At 34.4% G+C, this 26,305-nt stretch overlaps 2 protein-coding genes and 1 pseudogene across 3 annotated transcripts; 1 reads left to right on the top strand and 2 right to left on the bottom strand.

Annotated features, from left to right (window-relative positions):
* Window positions 1-7,366: 7,366 nt before the first annotated feature.
* LOC122587867 lies at window positions 7,367-9,691 on the bottom strand (annotated as a pseudogene).
* A 777-nt stretch (window positions 9,692-10,468) lies between these two features.
* LOC122589007 (protein CELLULOSE SYNTHASE INTERACTIVE 1) lies at window positions 10,469-22,464 on the top strand. 2 transcript variants are annotated; one of them, XM_043761235.1, is made up of 8 exons: window positions 10,469-10,607; window positions 10,780-10,889; window positions 11,968-12,041; window positions 12,144-15,192; window positions 15,341-17,885; window positions 18,506-18,960; window positions 20,519-20,635; window positions 22,114-22,464. In XM_043761235.1, exons 2-8 carry the CDS (start codon window positions 10,833-10,835, stop codon window positions 22,252-22,254), a joined length of 6,438 nt encoding a protein of 2,145 aa, XP_043617170.1. In that variant the 5' UTR covers window positions 10,469-10,607; window positions 10,780-10,832; the 3' UTR covers window positions 22,255-22,464. The 2 variants fall into 2 exon arrangements, with proteins under 2 accessions (XP_043617170.1, XP_043617169.1); XM_043761234.1 differs by having other exon boundaries at window positions 10,776-10,889.
* Window positions 22,465-22,788: 324 nt separating this feature from the next.
* On the bottom strand, window positions 22,789-26,305 carry LOC122589008 ((-)-kolavenyl diphosphate synthase TPS28, chloroplastic-like). Its single transcript, XM_043761236.1, has 11 exons — window positions 25,845-26,305; window positions 25,564-25,747; window positions 25,243-25,457; window positions 24,875-24,995; window positions 24,552-24,664; window positions 24,238-24,464; window positions 24,002-24,117; window positions 23,819-23,917; window positions 23,334-23,679; window positions 23,065-23,244; window positions 22,789-22,986 (listed from the first exon to the last, which is right to left on the bottom strand). The coding sequence occupies exons 1-11, from the start codon at window positions 26,188-26,190 to the stop codon at window positions 22,789-22,791; spliced, it is 2,145 nt and encodes a 714-aa protein (XP_043617171.1). The 5' UTR covers window positions 26,191-26,305.

Below are 26,305 nucleotides of genomic sequence, written 5' to 3'. Positions count from 1 at the left end.
TTGTAGATTTTAATTTCTTAACTTTGATGTTTTATTGACTTGGTTATGAGTGCTAATAATAAAACATCGATAAATATTATGGAAATGATCAATCAATAATGTATAAACAATGAATCCAAATTCTTTACTCATTTAAATTGTCATGTTGAATATTACATGATTTGGGACATGTAAAATGTCTAAATTGCTTTTTTTTGGCAACCAAATCACCTTCCATAATTTTTTTCAGCTAACATTTTTTTTTTCTAACAAACTTAACTTCACAATTTTTGCAAATTTCAATCCCTTAATTAATCATCTATACTCTTAAAGCACCATTATTTCATCTTTTAACTTTCAACCTTTAAAATACCTAAATTACCCTTCTATACTTATAATACCCTTAATAAAATTAATTATTTTTACATTACCCCCATTAAATCAATTACTTTTAAGTTAATAAACACACGTCGCTAGGTCACTAACACCAGTGCCACCGGTCGCTGCCACCGCATTGCGCGATTAACCTTCTCGTGTAGGATTAAATGAGATGGGGTGTAACTACACATGATATTTAAATGAATTCTATTTATCTAAATTAGACTTACGCCACACAATGCAGCGGTGATGGAGGTAGTGATAGCGACGACAGGTGGCGGAGGTGGTGGCGCCAGGTGGCAACATTAGTGTCGGCAGCAGTGGCGGTGGTAGGGGCGACGATGATGATGAGTGTAAAAGTAAGTGATGTTAAAGGTGGTAGTGTAGTTATTTTAAAAGTTGAAAAATCTATATTTTAAATTATTTCATTAACGTTATTATAGGTATATTATGTGAATATGTTTAAATTAGTGAATAAAGAAGAAAGATATTTTTGGTTTTTCAAAAGCAAATTTTTTCTTAAAAAAAAGCTATTTGTTTTATTAGATATAGACGAATACTCGCACAATGCGGCGGCGTGTCGGTGGCGACTTGTAGTGGTAATGAAGGCGAGTAAGATAGATAGATGATATAAAATAATTCATGTGATTTAAGGAGTTAATGAAGGTAATTTAATAAATAAAATATGTATTTTATAAATATTTTTAAGAGATTAAGATATTCCAAAAATAGATACCTAGTTTGCTTTATAAGTAGTTATAGACTATATAAAAAGTCCAGTGGCTTTAGCCCAGTGGCATCAGACAGGTGTGGTAAAGACACCCGGATGTGCATACATCGCGGGTTTGATTCCCACCACAGGGTTTTTTCCAATTTATTGGGTTTCCTCCGGAAGATATTAGATATATGATTGCATCGCAGTCACTGATTGCAAAAAGTGGCATTTCGGTAAGTTATCTTAATTGTATTTCAAAAAAAAAAAAAACTATAAAAAATAACAAATATGTAAAAATCCTAACATAGACGATCATCCATATCTTTGTTTAGTATATAGAGCTAGAGATATCATTACTTATACTTACTCTATATAAAATGCCTTTATTATTTATATTTTCTTTTTCATTTAGTCGAACTTTTATTCTTATATAATAACTAGTGCTCAGGCCTGTCCATTGGACGGGTAGGCTAAAAAAATATAAATCTTATAATAATTGTGAAATAAAAATTTTATGACCAATATCACAACTTAATGAATACGAATTGAAAGCAAAAAAAATAAACATATGAAAAATAATTTCATATAAATATTGATTCCGTTTTACCCATTTTTTTCCAACTTTAGTTAAATAAAAAGAGAAACAAAAAGTGTATGACCAATATCACAACTTAATCAATACGAAAGTTAAAGAAGAAAAATATAAAAATTAACTCCACATAAATATTGATTCAAGTTTACCCTTTTTTTTCAACTTTAGTTAAATATAAAGAGAAACAAAAAGTGTATGACCTACAACTTAATCAATACGAAAGTTAAAAAAGAAACATATGAAAATTAACTCCATATAAATATTGATTCAAGTTTACCCTTTTTTTTCAAGTTTAGTTGAATATAAAGAGAAACAAAAAGTGTATGATCAATATCATAATTTAATCAATACGAAATTTAAAGAAGAAACATATGAAAATTAACTCCATATAAATATTGATTCCATCTTTTTTTTGTTACTTTCAACTTTAGTTAAATATAAAGAGAAACAAATTAAAAGTGTAGAGTATATAATTTAAAAAATACATAGCAATTCATCAAGAAAGATCATCTCGAACGTTTTGAAATTTTCGGGTTGTTCCACTACGAAACAATGGTAGATGATGGTTAACATGTTTTGGCTTAAGATTTTCAAGATTAACTAATGTGGTCTTATTTTTAAAAAAATTGTATAAAGAAAAAAAAATTACATCAAAGACCCGATTAATAATTTTTCAATTAACTTTCTTCAAGAGAAGGATTCAATTAATGGTGGACTCAGCAAATCAAATATCATCATATGCATAAAGTTGTATTAGGTACCATATTAATGAAACAATTTTATTTTATAATTTTGCTAAGGTTGTGCTTGTCCATGTACCTAGTCAGCCAAAATTTTGAAAAATATAAAATTAAATAGAGGATTAATTAGGTGAGAGTATTAGGCTAAAGGAGGGTGATTAGAGGTGCCAAGTGTACCCCCAACCCCTTCTTTTAGTTATATTATAGATTACCTTATTTAGTTATTAATTTAATTAGTTAACATTATTATTATATTATATACTAGATTAATAACCCGCGTAAAACGCTGGTGAACATATATGATTAATGACATGTTATTCTTTCATTCTATCAAATATTGACATGTTTAGATGAAAAATGTTAAAAATAGTAATGTTATCATTATTTTAAAAATTATTGTATCCACTCCATATAAATAATTAGTCATATTTATTAATATATCTTAAAATCTTAACGGTATAAAACAAAATACATATAGAAATATTTATTATGTGATATCATAAATGTTCTATATACAAAATTACAATTTCAGTAATAATGTTTTTAATTTTTATTTGTAACAAAACTAAATGTACTTGTTTTATATTTTGTTTAATTACATACATCTATACTTTTTGTAAGGACCATATGAATTACTCGTGAATATAAGGATATATATTGTCTTAATTGCATATGCAGTTGATTTGATTACATTGGTTAAACTTAAAAAAACTACTGTAATTACGAAAGAACCTGGAAACCATTCTCAGTCACATATATATTTTCTTTCATATTCTCCCGTTCACTTACACATCCGAAAGTTACGCAATGACATTTTTATATATAGTGACACTATTTATTTACTTACATATGTGTAAACAAGTGCATTTAATTTTCGATAATAATGTTCTACACATGTGCAATAACCTTACAAATGTGTGTACATATTTTCGACAATATATAGGCGTCATTTTCACATAAGTAATCTATGCGATAATAAATAAAAAATAGTCAATATTTACGAAAATGTCACTGTGTAACTTTTACATGTGTGTGAACCGAAAAAAGGGAAGAAAAGAGGGTAGCCTTTTGTTGAGAAAAGGGGAAGAAAATATATATCCGAGAATGGTCATCATATTCATTTTTTTAGACGTTTTTAATTAACCTTTCTTCTATTTGACATATAATTAATTTGTATAACTATATTAATCATTTGTTTTTAAGGTACAAACATAAAAAGATAAAACAATCTACAAAAATTTATAGTTATTACATTATGATATTTTTATACTTATGTTATATTATATAACTTTTCAAATAAAAAAAAGCTATTATATTTTAATTTAATTTAAAAATTATTAAAAATCTGTTGCAAGTTTGGAAAAATTAAGCAACAAGTTTATAAATTATCATTCATAGTTTTTATAACTAATTCTAACTTAAAAATGATATACACAAATACATGTATTATAAAAAAAATGTGGATAATTGTAATATTATTTGTAGTGACATAATCCATATGTTATACTGTTTCCATATTTAAGGTATTAAAATTAAATGTTAAATTAAAAAAAGAATATGTATGATGTCTTGTCTAAATTATAAAACAAATATGTTTGTTGTAGTACAATATCAATCCTAAAACTAAAATAGAAAAAAAAAAAAGCCCTAACCATCATAGTATCACATATCACTATGAACTTCAAATTGTAAACTTTCACATGCGGTAAGAAGATCAAACTTGTGACCATGACTTTTACCGACTCTTATATATATGGAGGAGTTGGTAAATAAAAAAGTAAACTTGAAATTCATATTTATAAAAAGTACAAACTTACATTCATACACTTATCAATGAGAATCGCAATGAGATCATAGAATCGCAATGAGATCATATAATCGCATAAAGATCATAGAATCGCATAGAGAACCTACTGAATATTGAGATTCTGTAAAAAAAAGAAATTTTTTTCTGTAAATTTAACATGCGGTAAGAAAATTCGAATTTCTGACCATGACTTAACCATCTCTTTTTTCTATGAGTTGGTAAATAAAAAAGTTCAATTTAGAAATCATGTTGATAAAAACTTTAAACTTAATTCATAAACTTATTAATTTAAAACCCAAAATATATTTGAAATTAAATAATTATGAAATAAATTCGTATTTTTAACAAACATAAAATATAAGTAGTAAAATGAACCAAAATTTAACATATAACAAACCATAAATAAAAAGTAATATATGATGGTTTAAACTAGTATAAAAAGATTAAATAAAAATTAAACAACTAAGAAAATAGAAAAGAAAATCTACATATTGAAAAGAAAAACAATTAAAAACCATTTGAACTTAAAAAATGAAAACATAAACAAAACCAAAATAAAATTAAAAATCAATTAAACCAATATAATTTATTATAAATTTAAAAAATATAATAATAATAATAATAAACTTTAGAAAACAGAACAAAGCGGGTGAAAGAACGTGATTGTCATTAGGTATTAATTTGGAATAACTTTAGTTTTTAAATGATTGGATTAATTTAATTAATTAGTTATAAGATTTATTAATGTAGTAAAAATCTAAATAAGGAATATGAAGCTATCAAAACAATCTAATGGTTATTATTTAGTTTTGCTTTTCATCCAATGGTTGTGATTTTTTCAAAAGAGAATTTAGGTGGCTCTTTTATAGTTATTGGGAGATTTTACGCAATGTCTATATTACCTCGTATTATGTTACTAGTGAGTTTTGGCCCCGCGCTGTGGGGCTTCAATTTTCGTATTGATATGGTTTTGTTATGTTAGTATATTTGCGTTGAACTACAACAATCAAATTAAAAACCATTCTACCATGGATACAAAGATAGATAATTGTTTAGGAACAATACCACAAATGCGTTGAAAAGTTTACAACATCGAATACTATATCCAAGAGAACTAAAAATGAAAAGAAAATTCAAATGAAAAATATAAATATATTTGTTGAAAAGGCGATACCACAAACCCTTTTGTAATATCGACCATATACATTATGTTAGTATATCTGCGTTGAACCTACAACAGTCGAATTAAAAACCATTCTGCCATGGATATTAAAAATTGATTACTGTTTAGGAGCAATACCACAAATGCGTTGAAAAATTTACAACATCGAATACAGATATCCAAAAAAACTAAAAACAAAAAGAAAATTCAAATGAAAAATATAAATATATTTGTTGAAAAGGCGATACCACAAACGTGTTTGTAATATCGAACATATACATTTAGTTTTGTCCAAGAAAACCAAAAATCAAAATTGAAGGAAAAACAAAATGTTGAATAAAAGTTTCCAATATATTAGTTGAGAACATAAAAGAAAAAGGAATTGTGAAAAAAAAAACGAAAGAAAAAAAGCTTAAATGGGATCCAATATGTCAAAACTCGATTAATGAAGGGAGGTGTAAGATGGACCAATAGAACATGTCACCGGCCAATATATTAGTTGAGAACACAAAAGCAAAAAACCTCTAAAAAACCCAAGAAAAACCGAAAAGAAAAAACTCAAACGGTGTCTGATATAGCAAAATCCAGATAATAACGCGAGTGTAACTGAACGAATAATATTGTGCCATGTGGCGGTGACACTTTTAATAGCCACTGCCTTTAATGATATTATTATGTGTATATCCCGCGTTGCGGGATTTCAGTTATCATGTTTGTATTTGTTATTGATGCAGTTTCATATTTGACAAAAGAAAGTTTAGGAAAATTTTTTTAACAATCACTAAAAATCAAAGGCAGTACAAAAAGCACTATATCATAGATATGTTTTATTACGATGTTTGTCATATCGAATTTATATGTATTTAAGAATAATACCACTGGTATGCCGTAAAATATTCGATATGAAACATATAGGTTTGTTTGTACAATAAGATAAAAAATAAAAATTATATAGAGAGAAAAAAAACTAAGGGTAAACAATCTCAAAATGAATGTAAGAGTAATGCTCAAAAGTTTGTGACGTGAAAATATATAAAAGTTTCTAATATATTAGCTGAGAACATAAAAGAAAAAAAAAACTCTGGAGATATCAAGAAATACAAATAGGAAAAAATTCAAACAGTATCCAATATGCAAAATCCGAATAGTGATGCGAGGTGTAAAATGAACGAATGGAATAGTGTCAGCTTTCAATATATTAGTTAAGAACACAAAACAAAAGTTGTGCAAAAAAGAAGAAAAATCTGATTCGATATGGCAAAATCCAAATAGGGCGAGGTTTAATATGGACGAATTGAACAGTGTCAACGCCCAATATATTAGTTGAGAACACAAAGCAAAAAAAGTTGTGACAAAATCCAAATAGTGATGCGGGACGGAATATAAACCGACGGAACAGTGACACTTGAGTACACAAAGCAAAAAAAACTGTGAAAAAAACCAATAAAAACCTAAGGAATAGAACCCAAACGGGATCCGATATGACAAAAGTTAAATAATGATGCAGAATAGAATATAAACAAACGGAACAGTGCCACGTGGCGGTGACACTGTTCATAACTTTGAGGCTTAATGATATTGCGACAATATATATATATATATAGGGTTTTTCTACTATGTGCCCCCTAGGCACATGATACAAATTTATTAATCTTTACTATTTTCCATAAATGAAAAATCATTAATACTACTAATTTTTTCTTTTTCTCGTTGGTTCCGATTTTACCCTCTTCATGATTTAGGCAATTATTTATGTACATTGTCTTGATATTCTAATTGACTTTGCAATGATTTAGCCGATTTCTATTTTACATTGTAATTTTTTGCTTGATTTAAATCATACAAATTCAAATAGTAAATGATGGTATCTTTATTTTTCTAGTTAAATAACGATAGAGACTAGGCACATGATATCTCAATAATAACTTTCAATTGCTTGTTACGGATGAAAAACTTACAACAAAATTCCAAATAAAGTTTAACAGTTAACAAATTAAAACTTTAAAGAGAAAATGGGATTTAAATCTTGGTTCTCCAACATGATTTTCTTCTTCTTAGCAGCTCTTATTGAAGTAGCATCTTCATTCCCAATTTTTTCTTTTTCTGGACATGTACTAATATTATGGCCCTCACATTTGCAAAGACTACAACATCTTACTTGTTTCGTTAATTCCCTTCCACCCTTCATGCGCTTTTCTTTCGGACGTCTTTTTGTTTTTGAAGTGGGAGGGCATCGAACCACATTTATAACATTACTCACAACGTCGTCATTGTTAGTAGAAGTTGAAGTCACATTTTCTATATCGCTTGATGGCAAAACGACTTTTCGACTCCATCGTGAAAGCCAATAGGAAAGAGGAATATCAAAACAGTCTTTATGAATAAAAACACTTAAAATATGACGACATAATATACCAACAAACTCAAAGTTCTTGCAAGTGCACTTTGCAATGCTAGCATTCCACACCACCTCATGCTTATTACCCCATGTCTCTTTATAATGCTTGACAATGAACTTGTTATATGTCATTTCATGAACCTTATATTGAATTGCTAGCCCAAACTCCCCTTGAAACTTTTGAAATGCATATGGAGTCAAAAAGTGGTGACCTTGTTCTTCCAATGGTGATAGTGACCTCAAATTTGAGCCTTTGTATTTTTGCTTCATACCGTCATGGGTTTGTGCTTGTTCCACATGCTCAATTGCAAGCTCAACCTAATTACAGAAGTAAATGAATTGAAACAATATCACATATATAGTATATAGTTAAAATAAAATAATATGAGAAAAGAAACTTACTTGTCTACCAAATTGATTTAAACATGTGTTAGAAGATGTAAATCTCTTTATAAAAGTGTTTATACTTTCGGACCTCCCGGTTGTTGTCATGCCACCAAAAAAATATTCACGAAGGTATGCCGGCACCCAAAATCTTCTAATCTTATACAATCCATTGACATGTTTATTTTCATCCAAGCTATAAGAGTTTATCACAGAAAACCATTGTTGTTCAAATTCTTCAATTGTGTTCAACTTGTACAAGTTATAAAATTGAGAGCACCAACTCGAATAATCGGTCCTCAATATAGAATTGAACCAACCACTAAATTTTTGAGTGATATGCCATATGCAAAATGCGTGTTTTGTAGAAGGCATTTCTTTTGCAATAGCCTCTGTAAGCCAAGGATCTTGATCCGTCAATAATGTCTTAGGTGGGCTTGTCATAAGCAAAGAAAAACTCTACAATTTCATACCAAATTAGTTAGCAAAATAAACAAATCAGCTATAAATAATTGGAAGAGTCTAAATTGAAATGGAATATACACGGCTGCATTTATTAGGCCTAAGGAAAGTAAATAAATCTTAGGAAACTGAATTACCTTCAACAACCATCTAAACGTACTTGTTGTTTCGTTGCGTAAAAGTGCGCATCCAAATAAAATGGTTCTTCCATGATTGTCAATACCAACAAAAATACCAAAAGGCATGTCATAAGAATTTATCTTGTATGTAGTATCAAATACCACCGCATCTTTATATTTTTGGTACCAATCAAAACAATGACGAGGAGACCAAAAGATATGCTCTAACTTATTATCATCATCAAGTGTAAAGGCATATTGAAAATTAGGATTTTCGCTCTTACTTTTCTTGCAATACTCTAAAAGCTCTTTTGCATCATTTTGAGAGTGCATGATCCGAATTTTAGCAAAATAATTATGAACATCTTTAGTAAGAAAAGGAAGTTGTCCATGTGGCAAATCTTTTTCAACCTCCATGACACGCATAATTTGTCTAACCGACAAACCAAATTATTTGAGCATGAGTATACGTTTCTTATCTTCGGTTATAATACTACGATATGATGGAAGAAAACGTACCTCATCGACTGATAACAACTCATGATTGTGATTTAAGATAAAGGTAGTAACTTGCCACTCTTTTGGAAAAATGTCATTTGCTTTTCTCAACTTTATACGCATATGAGCCTTGCATTCGCATCTTGTAGAAATTCGATTTCTTTGTTCTTTTGTATAATCAACTATTTTGGCCTCCGGAAGTCCTTCCCGGTGACAAAAAAAATCTCGTCGATTTTTTTCGCCATTTTTATTGACAAACCTACCTTTTCTAATTGAAAATCTGTTCTTTTTTTGCAAAATTTTGATAAAACGAAAATGCTTCTTATTCACTAAGAAAATATTGACCAACAAATGGTGTATCAAAAGCTTGTTTTATGTTTTGAGACATGTCATCGTGACTTCCAAAAATTCCTTCTGGTGGAAACTCGTTCAAATCAAATAGATTGTTTTCACTCATTTTTTTGAAATTAAAAGGATAAAAATGAAATCAAACTAACTGCACATATTGACTTACAGAAACAAGAAACATTTATAGTTGACTCTATAAACAAAAGGAGGGAAAATACAAAAGGAGGGAAAATTAAGTTGGAAAAATCTATGAAAATTTAATTTGTAAAACTCAACCTTGGGACACCAAAATTTATGTATTTTATTTGATAAATGAGAGTTTATTTTAGCAAAAAATTTGGTGTAGTTATTATTGTTACAACTAGCAAATCGGATGACAAAAAAAATTGCGAAGTCAATTAGAATATCAAGACAATGTACATAAATAATTGCCTAAATCATGAAGAGGGTAAAATCAGAACCAACAAGAAAAAGAAAAAATTAGTAGTATTAATGATTTTTCATTTATAGAAAATAGTAAAGATTAATAAATTTGTATTATGTGTCTAGGGACACATAGTAGAAAACCCATATATATATTACAATTCAATACAATTACACAAATCACAAATGTTTAGATTTGAAACTGCCATTTACACCTGTCTATGTGTTTTCACTATACGGACTACATATTTTTAAATTGGCAAATTTACTAAAATTGCCATACAATATGAGCTATGTACATATCCAACGGTTCATGAGGTAAAGTTCAACAACAGCAAGTGATGTGATCCGTCGGTGGGCAATACCAATCATACCCCACTCTCACATAATAATTAATACATACATATTCCTTCTCTCTCTATATATAATATATCTGTATCTATATATTTCTTTCTCTCTCTCTCATCACATACATATCTCGATCGTCCTCTTCCCTTGCCTCCTACGAAATAAATCCACGAAAATGACATTGAGCATAAAAAATTAACAGAAAAAGCAGATCTATTCTATTCTATTACATCCCATACCTCGATCTCACTCTGGTACACTCACTACTACTACTACATTTATCCCCTAACTTTTCGTTTCTGTATTGACTAAATTTGAACTAAAGCTATATAATATATATGATTTAATAATTTGATCCATATAAGTCTGGTTAATAGATAAGTTTTTATAATGTTATATTTTATTGTATTTTTGTATAAAAGGCAGATTATTTGATTGGGATTACTAGCAGTTGGAGGATAGATCTGCTCTAATAATTCATGGCTGCTACTGTTAGTTGGGCTTATTCTTCCACCACAAATTCTACTAATGATCTGGTACTTACTTACTTATGCTTGCATTGTCCGATTTTCCGATTCAATTTGGATTTTGATGCTTTTATATCTCATTTCATATGATTGCCATTTGCCCTTTATTTAAGTATAGTTTAAACGTATATAAATCCCTCGTGAACTTCGTATTAACCAGGGGGCAGATTATAAGATAAATACATACCTCATTACAGTTTTCGTCCATATTCGCTCTTGATTAGGAAAGCAGCATGGTTGGATCAGTGGTAAATACCCTTGCCTCTGGAGATAGAGGTCATGGGTTCGATCCTCATCCCATGCAAAGGTTGGAGGGCCTTTTCTACCATTTAGGTAGAAACTGGAAGCAGCCTCTCTACTTAGGTAGAGGTAAGGTATGCCTACATCTTAACCTCCCCCATACACCGTCGAGGTATTGGGGCTCAAAACCCGCGGAAGGCGGCACTGAGCAATTACTTACTTACTTTTTTCGCTCTTGATTAGGATCAGAAACTAATTAGTTACTGCTTAGGGCTTCCCTACGTAATTTAGCCATGAGCTATAAATTTGGTGATGCGTGCTACTGCTGTTCTCTAGTTCGGGATATCGTGACCCTTCTACTAGTCTTTTTTTGAATCACAAGGTTGTAGGGTCTGGCAATGGAAATACCCATTTTAGTTGAGGAAATGGAAAAGATGCATACGATACGAAGTTGGTGCCTTAGCTTGAGATGGGAAGCCCTATGTTGTGCTTGTGCCTTCCTAGCACGAGAGATTGAGTGATGGGTTGCTTTAAATAGGAATGTTCTTGTTGTTTATTAGAATAGTGAAAAAAAAATGTAATAAAGGACTGCTATTGAGGTTCTGTTAATTAACAATTGTACAAGATATAATTGATTGGAAGATGGGTCGATAATTAACAGATTGAAATCTCTATGGTTTTTGTATTTCAAAGGGAAGGCAAATTACTGGGTTATGTGACACTAGAAAATGTTCCGTGATGGTTCGGTCTTGCTTTATTTTCAGTGATGGGGTTCCATGCAACTAATTTGATGTTTTATGACATTTTACAACCATTGATAGTTTTATTATTGCTTCACTAAATGCAGGACAGAAATGGAGATATTAGACCTCATGATACAGAACCTGCAACTCCACATTCCCTTATAAAGATAGGCTCCAGGTCAGGCTAGTGGCCATATGCATCTTTCGTAGATAGGCATACACATTTTATAAAGTCGTATTCTAGCTATATATATGTTAAGTGTTCATTTTCTGCTTGCAGAGGGGGCAGTAACATGGAGGATCCTGACGGGACATTAGCAAGTGTTGCTCAATGCATTGAGAAGTTGAGGCAAAGTTCATTATCTGCACAAGACAAAGAATTTAACTTGAAGCAGCTATTAGATCTGATAGATACACGTGGAAATGCATTTAGTGCTGTCGGTTCTCATTCTCAGGCAGTTCCTGTATTAGTATCTCTCCTAAGATCAGGCTCACTTGGAGTAAAGATGCAAGCAGCTACTGTTTTAGGCTCATTGTGCAAGGAGAATGAACTACGAGTCAAAGTATTGCTTGGGGGTTGCATTCCTCCGCTTCTCGGTCTTCTGAAGTCAAGTTCAGTGGAAGGAAGAATCGCAGCTGCAAAGACCATTTATGCTGTTTCCCAAGGAGGAGCCAAAGATCATGTCGGCTCCAAAATCTTTTCCACTGAAGGGGTTGTGCCGGTTTTGTGGAAGCAGCTAGAAAAGGGGCTTAAGGGTGGACATTTAGTTGATGATTTGTTGACCGGTGCACTAAGAAACCTTTGCAGCAGCACTGAGGGGTTTTGGTCAGCAACAATCCAAGCTGGAGGAGAAGATATACTTGTAAAGCTGCTTACAGCCGAGCAATCTAGTACTCAAGCAAATGTTTGCTTTTTGTTGGCATGCATGATGATGGAGGATCCATCTGTTTGCTCTAGGATAGTAGATGCCGATGCTACAAAACTACTTCTTAAGCTATTGGGGCCTGGTAATGAGGCTCCCGTAAGAGCACAAGCAGCAGCTGCTCTGAAATCCCTTTCAGCTAAGTGCAAAGAAGCAAGGAAGGAGATTGCTAGTTCTAATGGCATTCCTTCTCTCATCAATGCTACAATAGCCCCTTCCAAGGAGTTTATGCAAGGTGAGCATGCACAAGCTCTACAAGAAAATGCAATGTGTGCTCTTGCAAATATCTCTGGCGGTTTGTCGTGTGTCATTTCAAGCCTAGGTCAAAGCCTTGAATCATGCAATTCACCTGCACAGATAGCGGATACATTAGGAGCTTTAGCCTCTGCTCTAATGATATATGATATTAAAGCAGAATCTAGTAAAGCATCGGATCCTACGGATGTTGAGTTGACATTAATTAAGCAGTTTAAGCCTAAGTTGCCATTTCTGGTTCAGGAACGCACCATAGAAGCTCTTGCAAGTTTGTATGGAAATACTATACTCTCAAGCAAACTTGCCAATTCTGATTCGAAGCGTTTGTTGGTTGGTTTGATCACGATGGCAACCAATGAAGTTCAAGATGAGTTGATAAGATCACTACTGGTACTCTGTAAAAATGAAGGCAGTTTGTGGTATGCTCTTCAGGGTCGAGAGGGTATTCAAATGTTGATTTCTCTCCTTGGACTTTCATCTGAGCAGCAACAGGAGTGTGCTGTTGCATTACTTTCCCTTTTGTCAAATGAGAACGATGACAGCAAATGGGCTATCACTGCTGCTGGTGGCATACCTCCACTTGTTCAAATTCTTGAAACCGGATCTCCAAAAGCAAAGGAAGATTCTGCAACCATTCTTGGTAACCTATGTAATCATAGTGAAGATATACGTGAATGTGTTGAGAGTGCTGATGCTGTTCCTGCTTTGTTGTGGCTACTGAAGAACGGAAGCTCTAACGGGAAAGAGATTGCAGCAAAGACTTTAAACCACTTGATTCACAAATCAGACACAGCAACTATAAGTCAACTTACTGCATTGCTAACCAGTGAACTTCCTGAATCCAAGGTTTATGTCTTAGATGCTTTGAAAAGTCTGCTTTCTGCAGCTCCGCTTATTGATTTAATGCGTGAAGGAAGTGCTGCAAATGATGCAATTGAAACAATCATCAAGATTTTAAGCTCTACAAAAGAAGAGACACGTGCCAAGTCAGCATCTGCTCTTGGTGGCATCTTTAATGTACGAAAGGACTTGCGTGAAAGCAACATTGCTGTCAAGTCTCTTTGGTCCGTGATGAAGCTTTTAAACTCTGAGTCTGACTGCATATTGGCAGAGTCTTCTGGATGTCTTGCTGCAATATTTTTATCTATACGAGAAAATCGTGAGCTGTCTGCGATTGCTAGAGATGCACTGACTCCATTGCTCACACTCGCAAGCTCTCCAGTTTTGCAAGTAGCAGAAAAAGCTCTATGTGCATTAGCAAACCTATTGTTGGACTCTGAGGTTTCAGAGAAGGCTGTTTTGGAGGAGTTTATTTTGCCTGCTACTCGAGTTCTGAAAGAAGGCGACATCACAGGAAGGACCCATGCAGCAGCTGCAATTGCTCGTCTACTTGAATCACTTCATACAGATTCTACCTTAACGGACTATGTAAATCGCACTGGAACTGTCCTTGCACTGGTATCCTTCATTAAATCCACTGATTGCGGATCTGTTGCCATGTCAGAGGCACTAAACGCACTTGCTATTTTGTCAAGATTGAAAGGATCACCAGGGCACATCAAACCTGCATGGGCAGTGTTAACTGAATATCCAGATAGCATAAGCCCAATAGTTTCATGCCTTCCTGGTGTGACTCCTCTCTTACAGGATAAGGCAATAGAAATATTGTCACGGCTTTGCCATGAGCAATCTGTTGCTGTAGGAAATGCAATCACCAGTGTTTCTGGTTGTATTTCATCTATTGCAAGTAGGGTGATCCATTCGTCGAATGCAAGTTTAAAAATTGGCGGAACTGCGCTTCTTGTTTGTGCCACGAAAGTAAATATGCAAAGAGTGGTGGAGGATCTCCATGGACTACAATTGCATACCCGTCTAATCCAATCCCTTATCTTAATGCTAAGTTTGCCAAAAAGTTCTCATATGGGAGACATAGAGGATAAAGATTTTATTAGTATCTACAGAGGTTCTCAAGAAGCAACGGAACGCGAAAAAGAAGCCAGTACATCAGTTATATATGGTTCGAATCTCTCTATATGGCTACTATCTGCTATCGCTAGTTATGATGACAAAAGTAAAGCTGAAATTGTGGATGCTGGAGCAGTAGAAGTTGTCACTGAGAAAATCTCTCAGGTTTTATCACAGTATGGTCAGGTATGCTCAAAGGTTAATAAGTTCTGTTATTTCATATTCCCTTCTGCTAACCTTGAAAATAATCACAGCCCGGAATGGTAGCTTGTGGTTTTGCACACTACAGAGCTATACTTGTATTTCTAATGCTTAATACTTGCACGTCATGCAGTTTGATGTTAATGAAGATAGTAGCATCTGGATATGTGCACTACTACTTGCAATTTTGTTTCAAGATAGGGATATCATACGTGCAAACTCCACAATAAAAGCAATACCAACCCTTGCTAGTCTATTAAGGTCAGAAGAGTCGGCCAATAGATATTTTGCTGCACAAGCTACAGCGAGTCTAGTCTGCAACGGAAGCAGGGGAACTCTTTTGTCTGTTGCCAACTCAGGGGTTTCAGTTGGTCTCATATCGTTGCTTGGGTGTGCTGATGCTGATATACATGATCTTCTAGAATTATCAGAAGAATTTTCATTGGTTCCTTATCCGGAGCAGGTTGCACTCGAGAGGTTGTTCAGAGTTGATGATATTAGGGTTGGTGCAGCTGCTAGAAAGGCGATACCAGCTCTTGTTGATCTACTCAAACCAATTCCTGATCGTCCAGGGGCACCTTTTCTGGCACTTGGGCTTCTAATTCAGCTTGGAAATGACTGCCTTTCAAATATGACTGTGATGGTTGAGTCTGGTGCTATAGAAGCGTTAACAAAGTATCTTTCTCTTGGCCCGCAAGAAGCCACTGAGGAAGCTGCTACTGACTTACTTGCAATCCTATTTAGCACAGCTGAAATACGTAGACATGAGTCAGCATTTGGTGCTGTGAGTCAGCTTATAGCTGTCTTACGTATGGGTGGAAGGGGTGCAAGGTATAGCGCTGCTAAAGCACTTGAGAATCTGTTTTGTTCTGATCACATTAGAAATGCTGATTTTGCAAGGCAAGCTGTTCAGCCATTGGTGGAAGTTTTAAACACTGGGTTGGAAAAAGAGCAGCATGCTGCTATTGCTGCGTTAGTTAGACTATTGAGTGATAACCCATCAGGAGCACTTGCTGTTGCAGATGTTGAAATGAATGCAGTAGATGTTCTCTGTAGGGTTCTTTCATCACATTGTTCAATTGACTTGAAAGGGGATGCTGCCGAGTTGTGTTGTGTACTTTTTGGCAATACAAGAATCCGATCGACAATCGCTGCTGCTCGCTGTGTCGAGCCTTTGATCTCCCTGCTTGTATCTGAGGCAAGTCCAGCTCAGCATTCGGTTGTTCGTGCATTGGATAGACTTGTAGACGATGAAAGTTTGGCTGAGTTGGTTGCTGCACATGGCGCAATAATTCCTCTTGTAGGCCTTCTCTATGGCAGGAATTACATGCTTCATGAAGCAAGTTCCAGAGCTCTTGTTAAGCTGGGGAAAGATAGGCCTTCTTGTAAGATGGAAATGGTAAGAGCTGGTGTGATTGAGAGTGTACTTGATATCCTCCATGAAGCACCTGATTTTCTATGTGCTGCTTTTGCAGAATTGCTTCGAATATTAACAAACAATGCAACTATAGCAAAAGGTCCATCTGCAGCAAAGGTTGTCGAACCCCTCTTCTCGTTGCTAACTAAACCAGAGTTTGGAGCTGATGGGCAGCATAGTGCTTTGCAAGTTCTAGTAAATATCTTGGAGCATCCACAGTGTCGTGCTGACTATACTTTAACTTCTCACCAAGCCATTGAACCACTTATTCCTTTACTAGATTCTCCTGCTCCAGCAGTGCAGCAATTATCAGCCGAGCTTTTATCTCATCTGCTTTTAGAAGAACATTACCAAAAGGATCCCATTTCACAGCAAGTAATTGGCCCCTTAATGCGTGTTCTTGGTTCTGGAGTCCCCATTTTGCAGCAACGAGCTGTGAAGGCTCTTGTTAGCATTGCAGTATCCTGGCCTAATGAAATTGCTAAAGAGGGTGGTGTAGCTGAACTGTCTAAAGTCATACTACTATCTGATCCCACTCTTCCTCACACATTGTGGGAATCTTCAGCTGCTGTTTTATCTTGTATTCTGCAGTTCAGTTCCGAGTTTTATTTGGAAGTACCTATTGCTGTCCTGGTACGCTTGCTACGTTCAGGCTCTGAAGGTACTGTAGTTGGTGCGTTAAATGCTCTTCTTGTTTTGGAAAGTGATGATTCCAGCAGTGCTGTAGCAATGGCTGAAAGTGGTGCAATAGAGGCTCTTTTGGAACTCCTCAGATGCCATCAATGTGAGGAAACTGCTGCAAGGCTGTTGGAAGTACTATTAAACAACGTCAAGATCAGAGAAACAAAAGTAACCAAATCAGCTATCTTACCACTGTCTCAATACCTCTTGGACCCACAAACTCAAGCTCAACAGGCTAGATTGTTGGCAACTCTTGCTCTTGGGGATTTATTTCAGAATGAGACTCTTGCTCGATCTGCTGATGCTGCTGCAGCCTGTCGTGCTTTGGTGAATTTGCTTGAGGACCAGCCATCAGAAGAAATGAAAGTTGTAGCTATATGTGCTTTGCAGAATCTTGTGATGTATAGTCGATCAAATAAAAGAGCAGTTGCAGAAGCTGGCGGTGTCCAAATTGTTCTTGATTTAATTGGTTCAAGTGATACTGATACATCAGTCCAGGCTGCAATGTTTATTAAGCTTCTTTTTTCTAATAATACCATTCAAGAGTATGCCTCCAGTGAGACTGTCAGAGCTATAACCGGTACATTCTAATTTTAGTCTTTTAGTTTGTTAAACTTCTTTTGGTTATTACTTTTTTACCCCATATCTATGTTGCTTTATCATTTAATTACATATTAACTAGTTTCAGTCGATGCAATTAAATTAAGATTATCATTTAGATTGTGCTCCTGCTTTATCTCTCTAAATATTCAGTCATTTCCTTTTTTTTTTCCCGATAATTAATTTAAGATCAACCTTTAGGCCATCCTTGGGTACTGATGGATATGAATATATCTCACAAACCTACAAAAAGTTAACGAGCTAATCATTTCGTAACCGCTTACATGGTTTTCAAGAAAAGTGGGAGAAAATATATCAAATTTGAGGAAAGTTGGCAAACATTAACATATAAGCATGGAAATCAGATTATTATAAAATATAAAAGAAACCTTAAGAAACTAAGAAGTTTGCTGACAATGATGATATACAACGATTAGACATTGGTCTGGTACAAGTGTAAGTCCCCCAACAGTTTTATTGATTTTGAAGTTCATAATTTTAATTATTATATCTGTTTGGATGTCTAATAACGTAAAGTGAATTGATTTCATAACAATTTGCTTCTGCTAATCTTTTCTCTTACTTCGAATGGTCATGCAGCGGCCATTGAAAAGGATTTGTGGGCCACTGGAACAGTGAACGAGGAATATTTGAAAGCTCTAAATGCTCTTTTTGGAAACTTCCCACGGTTGAGAGCTGCTGAACCTGCAACCTTAAGCATCCCACACTTGGTGACATCTCTCAAGACTGGGTCAGAAGCAACTCAAGAAGCTGCATTAGATGCCTTGTTTTTTCTTAGGCAAGCTTGGTCTGCTTGCCCTGCTGACGTCTCCAGGGCGCAATCAAATGCTGCTGCAGATGCAATACCCCTGTTACAGTACTTGATCCAATCAGGTCCACCTCGTTTTCAAGAAAAGGCTGAATTTTTGTTGCAGTGTTTACCTGGTACGTTAACAGTAATTATCAAACGGGGAAACAATATGAAACAATCCGTGGGGAATCCAAGTGCCTATTGCAAGCTTACACTCGGCAACACACCTTCGAGGCAAACTAAGGTATGATGCCGATGCATAGAATGCTTAAATGGAAAAGGTCAGCTGAGTGATGCAAGTCAGCCTATACGATGAAAATGCAGATACTAAGCCTGATTTCATAATAAAAAACAGAAGATTGGCAATTGTTTATATATTATTGTGTTTATAGAAGAGTCAAAACAGCCATATTAAAAAATAAACGGACTAAAAAGAATACGTGTCAAATGGGTTGAGGAGGCCGAAAGGTTTCCCAACTCCGAAGCGTCCTTTTCATGTATAAAACCTCCTTATATTAAAAATCCAGATTATTGTTGCAATGATATCATTTGTTTTCATATTTGACACACTAAAAGTACCTCGAGTCAGCCCAATTCAACCTGTTTGAAGCATTACACAAGACTTAACCATTTTCAACCATCACCCAACTTCTCTATTCTACCAATGCCTTTATCCCCTCATCCTGAATCTTGTAGATCTCCATTTTCCAGTCAAAAACTCCATACTTTAGGGGCTAGTTGAAGCATAGGGTTCTTTACTTTCCGTTAGGGATGTCAATGGGTTCGGGTGCGGGTTGGCAGGTTTGGGTTGGTGGGTTGAAAAACTCTGACCCTAGCCCAACCCACTAAAAGTTTCAGGTCAGAAATTTCAACCCTAACCCTAACCCATGACCCAACCCATATGACCCGATAAGCAAATATATGTAAATATATAACGGAATAAACAACCAATATAAAGCTCTATCATTGATGTGTACGCTGAAAACAAAAATACCAAAAAAAGAAAGAAATACGAGGGTATTGTTAAAACTTGGCACAAAGTTAATAAACGTACCGTCTCACCCAACATCAGTTAGTATCTAACAAAATTTTGAATCCTCCTCTAATTTTAGATTTGAAGTTACTTTAGATTAGATATATAGAAAATGAGAATGGGGCGCATGGATAAGTAGATTGTAAAGTATAAGATATTATATATAAATTAGATATTTTTAAGATATGGGGTTGGCGAGTCGACCTGACAACCCAACTTGGACCCAACCTGAAAGAATTCAGGTTGGTGGGTTGGCGGGTCGAGAATCCCCAAGACCCCAACCCTAACCCGACTTTTTTCGGGTTGGGTTTGGGTTGGGTTTTGGGTTGGGTCGAGATTGACAGCCCTAAGTAGTTTCCCTGATACTAATAAATTGCTATAAAAGATGGTTTGACTTTGGTATGCCTTTGACTTTATCCATGAATCCTTGATCACTAATATGAGGAGATACAAAAGCCACAATTAGGCTTCTTTTTATAAAAGTGAGACGAAAGCTCATATGACTTTCCGGATTTGGAGTTTTTAACTGGAGTACTTGTTTAGATTGTAGGTGTAAAGCTAAGATTAAAACTAAGACATATTTTGTTCGTTAAAAAGGTGAGAAGCCTATGTTAAGTGACATTGTTAAGCTCTATGATGAGTTTGCTCATGGCTTATATTTTTGTTGTATTTTAAAGTTAGAGCCTATATGTTTATATTCATCATACATTATGCAATTGACATATCATTTAGTCTTAACAAGCTTTACTTTCTTTAATTTGTTTCATAGGTTGTTGCTACTGGTCCCAATCCTGAATGGGATGAAAGCTTTGTTTGGTCCTTTGAAAGTCCTCCAAAAGGACAGAAGCTACATATCTCTTGCAAAAATAAAAGCAAGATGGGGAAGGCAAGTCTTTCCACATAAGTTAGTTTCAAATTTTCAAAGTTGGAACCAATTTCGATGCATGTGCCATATAGTGCTTTTAGGTGGAAAATGGGTGTGTTAGACAGGGTGGGTTAAGGTTCGATATGAGTCATTTTTGGTAAAAGTTAGGACGCGATAACCTGAAGCAATTTTTTTAGAAACTTATAAATAGTGGCTTTGTTTAATTTAATAGTCCGGAAATATAATATATATATATATAAATATTTTTTTTATCAATGTTTCAGTAATAATTACAATTTCTTTTATGAAATGTTTTGAATTTTTTCATGCACTTAAAATAATCACACTTAGGGTAACATTCGATACATGACCCATTTTCTATTTTGACTAAAATATAACGGGATTTAGTCCATGGGTAAGGGCTTAAAAATTGCCTACTCTATGTACTCAGCCAGTCCAGTGGTTTCAACTCTCAACAATTCTATTTATAATACCTTCTCCGTCCTATATAAATTGCAAAATTTCTACTTTGTGTATATATTGACTTTAATAAAAAGAAGTGAAAGTTAGAGACCAACTTGTTCATTTTTTGGTGGCTTTTGTCCCCAAGGTTCTCTTGTATTAACATAATTGGTATAAGTCGCTAAAATGGATGGGTTGCTGCCTCGCTGGTTGGATAACAAGTCAAAATGGGTAAATCTGTAGCATTGACCAAAATTGGTCCGTGTTGGCTCAAAATAGTTAGGGTGCGTTTAGTTGTGGAAAATGTTTATAGTTTTACATTTCTAATTTTCTAGAAAATAAAGGAAGGTTTTTCATCTCTTAAAAACAAATAAAATTTTTGAAAACGCGTTCAAAACTTGAAAATGGAAAACAACTCGAGGTTTTCAAAATTTAGAAAATGTAAAATAAAAAGTGGAAAACAATACAAAAAGTGTTTTCTAATTTCCTATAGAAAAGTGGAAAACAATGTTTTCTGTTTTCTATGGAAAACATTTTTCGAAAACTATGATTTGAACGCGTTCTCTATTTTCCATGTTTTCTTGGAAAACAAAAATGGAAAACAAGAGGTGTTTTCCTTAGTTAAACGCACCCTTACCTTCTACTTTTAAAATTTAATAAATGTGTAATGTGTTTAACTTTTCTTACGAAGCTATATTTGTTACAGTACTAGTATTTTGTGTGTTACTTTCGCAATTTAAAAAAGGGTTCCTTTTTTCTTCCCTTGGATGCACTTAGGGTGCTTATCCATCCGTTTTGACCCAAAGTTTACCCATTTGAATAATCTTATCATTAAATTTAAACCTTGATATTCAACATTTGTGAAGTGGGTTCCGTACTATAAATTGGTAACTCTTATTATGCATCTAGTCATTTCCAAGGAGGCCAACATGATCACAAAACTATGCCTGGTTGAATATCAAATTTTAAAGCTCAAAGTTGTGGGAAATGTTTTGATACATAGTTGCTTACGGATCTCTTTTTCCTTCTTTTTGCAGAGTTCTTTTGGTAAAGTAACGATACAGATTGACCGAGTCGTGATGCTTGGGGCAGTGGCCGGTGAATACACTTTACTTCCGGAAAGCAAAAGTGGTGCGTCAAGGAATCTCGAAATAGAATTCCAGTGGTCAAACAAGTGACATTTCGTTGAGTCAATTTGTATATAATTTTTTTGAAAGATTTGTGCTTGTTCTGCTGTAGATTTCAAAGTATAGTGTTTGAGAACAACCATTTAATTGTGTTATAACGTAGTTCGCTACATTTATTTGTTAATTGGTTACAAGATGTGTGGTTGTTAGCTCAAACTGATGTAATGACTCTTCCCCTCAATGAAAGTTTTGTTTTTTACAGTTTGCATATATATCATATACATTTACAGATAATCTTGTAGAATTTCTAGATTCGTTAATTATGTTATAATTAATTGTTATTATTAAGTTATTAGTGTAATTTGTCTGAAGTCATACTAGAAAAGACCTTGTTAATGACTTCGGTTAACATTGCTTCAGTTTGAGCCAAAGGCTCCAAACACTCGTATATGAAATAAAAAATCAAAGAACTAACATTGAAGGCCTTCATTTAGTATATACCACCTAATATACAATCAGATAATGAGTTTTGTGTTCTATTTGAATAACTTATTCACCATTTACAGATTCAAATGTTTCATACTGTTAAACCACAATCTCAAATAATACTTTGTTAATGTGACGATTTATAGTCTCAGCATCAAAGTATGCCATATAGTAGAATGTTTTCGCAACAGCTAGGTATGTCTGTTTCACGTCTTGATCAAGATCATCAGATGAGTCATGGAAAACAAGTTGGACTAGTTCTTGCATTTTAGTCTCAACGCCTATTGTACGAATTCCCTGAATGTGTATAATACTGCCCTCATTACAGAAGTTTTATCACTTTAAGAACTTATTAAGAACACAACTTGTACATACCTTATAACGTAGTTGGTGACATAGGTCGTTTGTGATGGAAGAGATTTGTTTGTATTGAGGATGAGATAACGAGTCATTAGGAAACCATCGACCACTGCTCAGATTTATGGTTTGAACTATCAGTTCTGCAACTCCTGCTACGTCCGGTCCATTTATCCAGCTTAACACCCACTTCCCCCACTTATGTTCAACAAGAAAAGAGAACATTGAATGTAATACTCACAATTAATGTCGGGTGTTGCAGAGAAAAGGGTGGTGGAAAAACTTACACAACTCTGGAGGTGTGGGTGGATGTCTATGCCATGAGTTTCAAGTGCTTCCGCTGAGATCTGGTTGAGAGTTTCGTGTAATGCATCTATCAGCACGTGACGTTTATTTCCATTTGTTTGCTGGTTTTGTGTGCTTGTGAGTTCATTGACGAAACCTCGTATGTCATCATTTGATAACTGGTGTCTGCTAAAAAACGAGGTGATGGTATCAACTAGCACATTGGTTTTGGCCCAAGCAAGTCGCTCGTTGTATCTTTCTGTCTGAAATATGCTTGCTGCTGCCAGGTAATATGACCATAAAGCTCTTGTGTTTAAGCTCTCTTCAATTTTAAGATCTAGAAACCATCTGTTTAGAAGTTTGACAGAATATAAAAGTTTAACTCAATAGTTAGTGTGTGGTGTCTCGAATGCTAACTACTAACTCGCTGTTCAAAAAACAAAAGGGTAAGAAACATAAATATTAATTTAAATATCATATAACATACTTCTGTAGATAGTTCCATTCCAATCTATGAACTGCTTGACAGAGATTGTAGTCCAATTTGGCGGTCTCAAGGTATTCATTATTGCTAACATTTTTCAGTCTGCAATACATGTTTCCGTTAACTATTATCATCCTGGATTTCCATAAAAATAGTTATATTCATAGGCAATTGTATAAACTATACCGATACAGAGTTTTTGCAATCCAAACGTCTTCTTCCCCTCCATATTGTTCCAAGTAACATCTTGCCTCAAGTCGAGGCAGGCTAGCATACCATGGCACATCGAGCGCATACTGAACCTGTTCAGCGTGTTTAAAAGTCATTTGGTGGACCCAACCATAAGCCCGTTAAAATTAAGTAAAATTACAGGAATGCTGGTTATAAACATATTGGATGTTTGATTAGTAATCGTTACCTACCTCACCAAGTAAGTCTTTGGTGATAACCCATTTGTCGAAAAGCTTGCTGGTTGCTAGTTTTCCTGTCAAGAAGCTGTGGGCAAACTTCTTGGTATTGTCAAGGATCTTTTCTCCCAGAAAAAGCACTTGAGCAGCTCGGTATAGATTGAACATTACTGTCACAGCTTCTGCTGATTGCCCAGGATAACAATAAAACTGTCCATCTTTTTCAAAGTGTCGAAATACATCTATTCCAGCAGAAATGTGTAACTTGACTAAGTTTTAGAACAATACCAACATATATGTATTAAAATTTTGACTGTAACGAAACTAACCGGAAGAAACTTGATAGCCATTAGTTCTTAAAACCCGAAAAGCCATTGCAGTGTCATCAATATCTGGTAAGTTGCAATTTCTAGCAAATCCAATTCCTTGTTGATCCCAATACCTTCGAACGTTGATTATAATGAGATATAGTTAGTAAGTTATGTCTCCACTATTAGTATCTTAAATACTAGCTTAATGGGTTGATAGAGAAATGTTGTTTTGCCGCCTTAGATGACCTATCTGAGTCATCCGTTTTCTATAAAACACTCTTAAGTCATTCATTTCATTATTTGTAGATGACTTTACCCACGTTTAACTAACTTTCATATACCTGTGGATATAATCAACAAAGTTGTTGATCTCAGAGCTGAAATAGTGTGAGATTCCTAGGCGTTGTAGGCGATCAACGATCCATACTCGTTCATACATATCAGTTGGGTAAAAAGTTGGAACTGCATTAAATTTACAGATACACAAAAATGAGGAGCAATTTTAAACATTTCAGATCGATAAAATATGAAATTGATCAAGTGTGATCATAACTGCTAACAATCATGATATACTTGAAAAGGAGTTGAGAGTTTCACTGACTTTAGGAAGCTTAATTGACTCATTTGAACGAAAACCTATTCAACTAGCGACCCAACTCGCTTAACTTTTCCCTTGTTTTGCCATTACAGCCAAAATGCAAGCCATTACCTCCTCCATTAAACTTAGCAACAAGATTGGTCAAGTATGCTAGACAATCTTGATCTTTCGTTTGCATAAACGCAAAAGCAGTAGCTGCAGGAGAGCAAAGAAATGATCCATTTTCCGATTTAAGCTTTAGAAGCTTATCCCATTCCAAATCATTCATCCCTTCTAAGCTATAAAGAAGGATTGTTGGGATCTTGTAGAACATTTTCTTAGGTATCCTATCAGTGTCATAAAAAAACAAAAGAAAAATAGCATTTATAATTCAATTTTATATACAGACTTTGATTTCAGGCTTATAAGAGAATGATATTGATGCGTACTAACTTTGCAAGTTTCATGTCTCTTTTTGCATATATCTCCTTCAATACAGGAGAATCCTTTGGCATTTTGATATCTAGTTTTTGTGCAAGTTCAATAAGCTTAGGGAACAATAGTTCAAAACCAGGTGTCATGTGTTCTTCCTTCTCATCCCCAAGCTTGTTCAAGTTTTTGTGCACATATTTTATTCCTGTAACCTTATAAATGAATTAGACGATGGAAATTATATGTCCACAAATATGGGAGAAGCTTGTAGGTGCTGTCCACTCCTAAATATTACGGAGTACCTTTTTGGCACATATCAGGACGAATGTTCCATTTAGTTAGTGCAACCACACAAGCCAATGTGTTGAGGAGCCTATCAAAAGCCGAAAACACCAAGGGCTCGCCCCATGAGCCATCTTGGAGCTGATGGCTCACAATCCATTGTAGACTTGATGGGAACCAAGGAAAGCCACTTGGTCCATCGACATCTTCTATAAGTGCAACCCAAGCTGTGTCATAAGCTGACGAGGTAATGGCTCCATCATCAATCAAGCACAAAGCTGACTTAATGTATTCAACACTTTTCTTTAATGCATGTTTTTCGTCCACAAGTGGCAAATCACTGTGTTTTAGTATTCCTAAACCCATATTTATCCAGAAACCATAAATTGTATTATTTATTTTGAACGATAGAAAAATTAAACGGGCAACACACCAGGAATTTGTGTGAGCACCCCGAGTTCAACTCTTGATAATGCTTTAA

This window comes from Erigeron canadensis, chromosome 2, assembly GCF_010389155.1.
Source record: "Erigeron canadensis isolate Cc75 chromosome 2, C_canadensis_v1, whole genome shotgun sequence".
Classification (NCBI taxonomy): Eukaryota; Viridiplantae; Streptophyta; class Magnoliopsida; order Asterales; family Asteraceae; genus Erigeron; species Erigeron canadensis.
Note: the sequence above shows the minus strand (reverse complement) of the source record. Positions and strands in the feature narration are given on the sequence as shown.

What these genes read in the sequence shown, in the direction of transcription:
- LOC122589008 (XM_043761236.1), bottom strand. Translation starts at nt 26,190, where the DNA reads ATGGGTTTAGGAATACTAAAACACAGTGATTTGCCACTTGTGGACGAA. An exon ending in TTTGTTGATTATATCCACAG is followed by an intron (nt 24,665 to 24,874) that starts GTATATGAAAGT and finishes CAACGTTCGAAG; the next exon opens with GTATTGGGATCAACAAGGAA. An exon ending in ATTGCAAAAACTCTGTATCG is followed by an intron (nt 23,918 to 24,001) that starts GTATAGTTTATA and finishes CATGTATTGCAG; the next exon opens with ACTGAAAAATGTTAGCAATA.
- LOC122589007 (XM_043761235.1), top strand. Translation starts at nt 10,833, where the DNA reads ATGGCTGCTACTGTTAGTTGGGCTTATTCTTCCACCACAAATTCTACT. An exon ending in GACTGTCAGAGCTATAACCG is followed by an intron (nt 17,886 to 18,505) that starts GTACATTCTAAT and finishes ATGGTCATGCAG; the next exon opens with CGGCCATTGAAAAGGATTTG. An exon ending in ATAAAAGCAAGATGGGGAAG is followed by an intron (nt 20,636 to 22,113) that starts GCAAGTCTTTCC and finishes TTCTTTTTGCAG; the next exon opens with AGTTCTTTTGGTAAAGTAAC.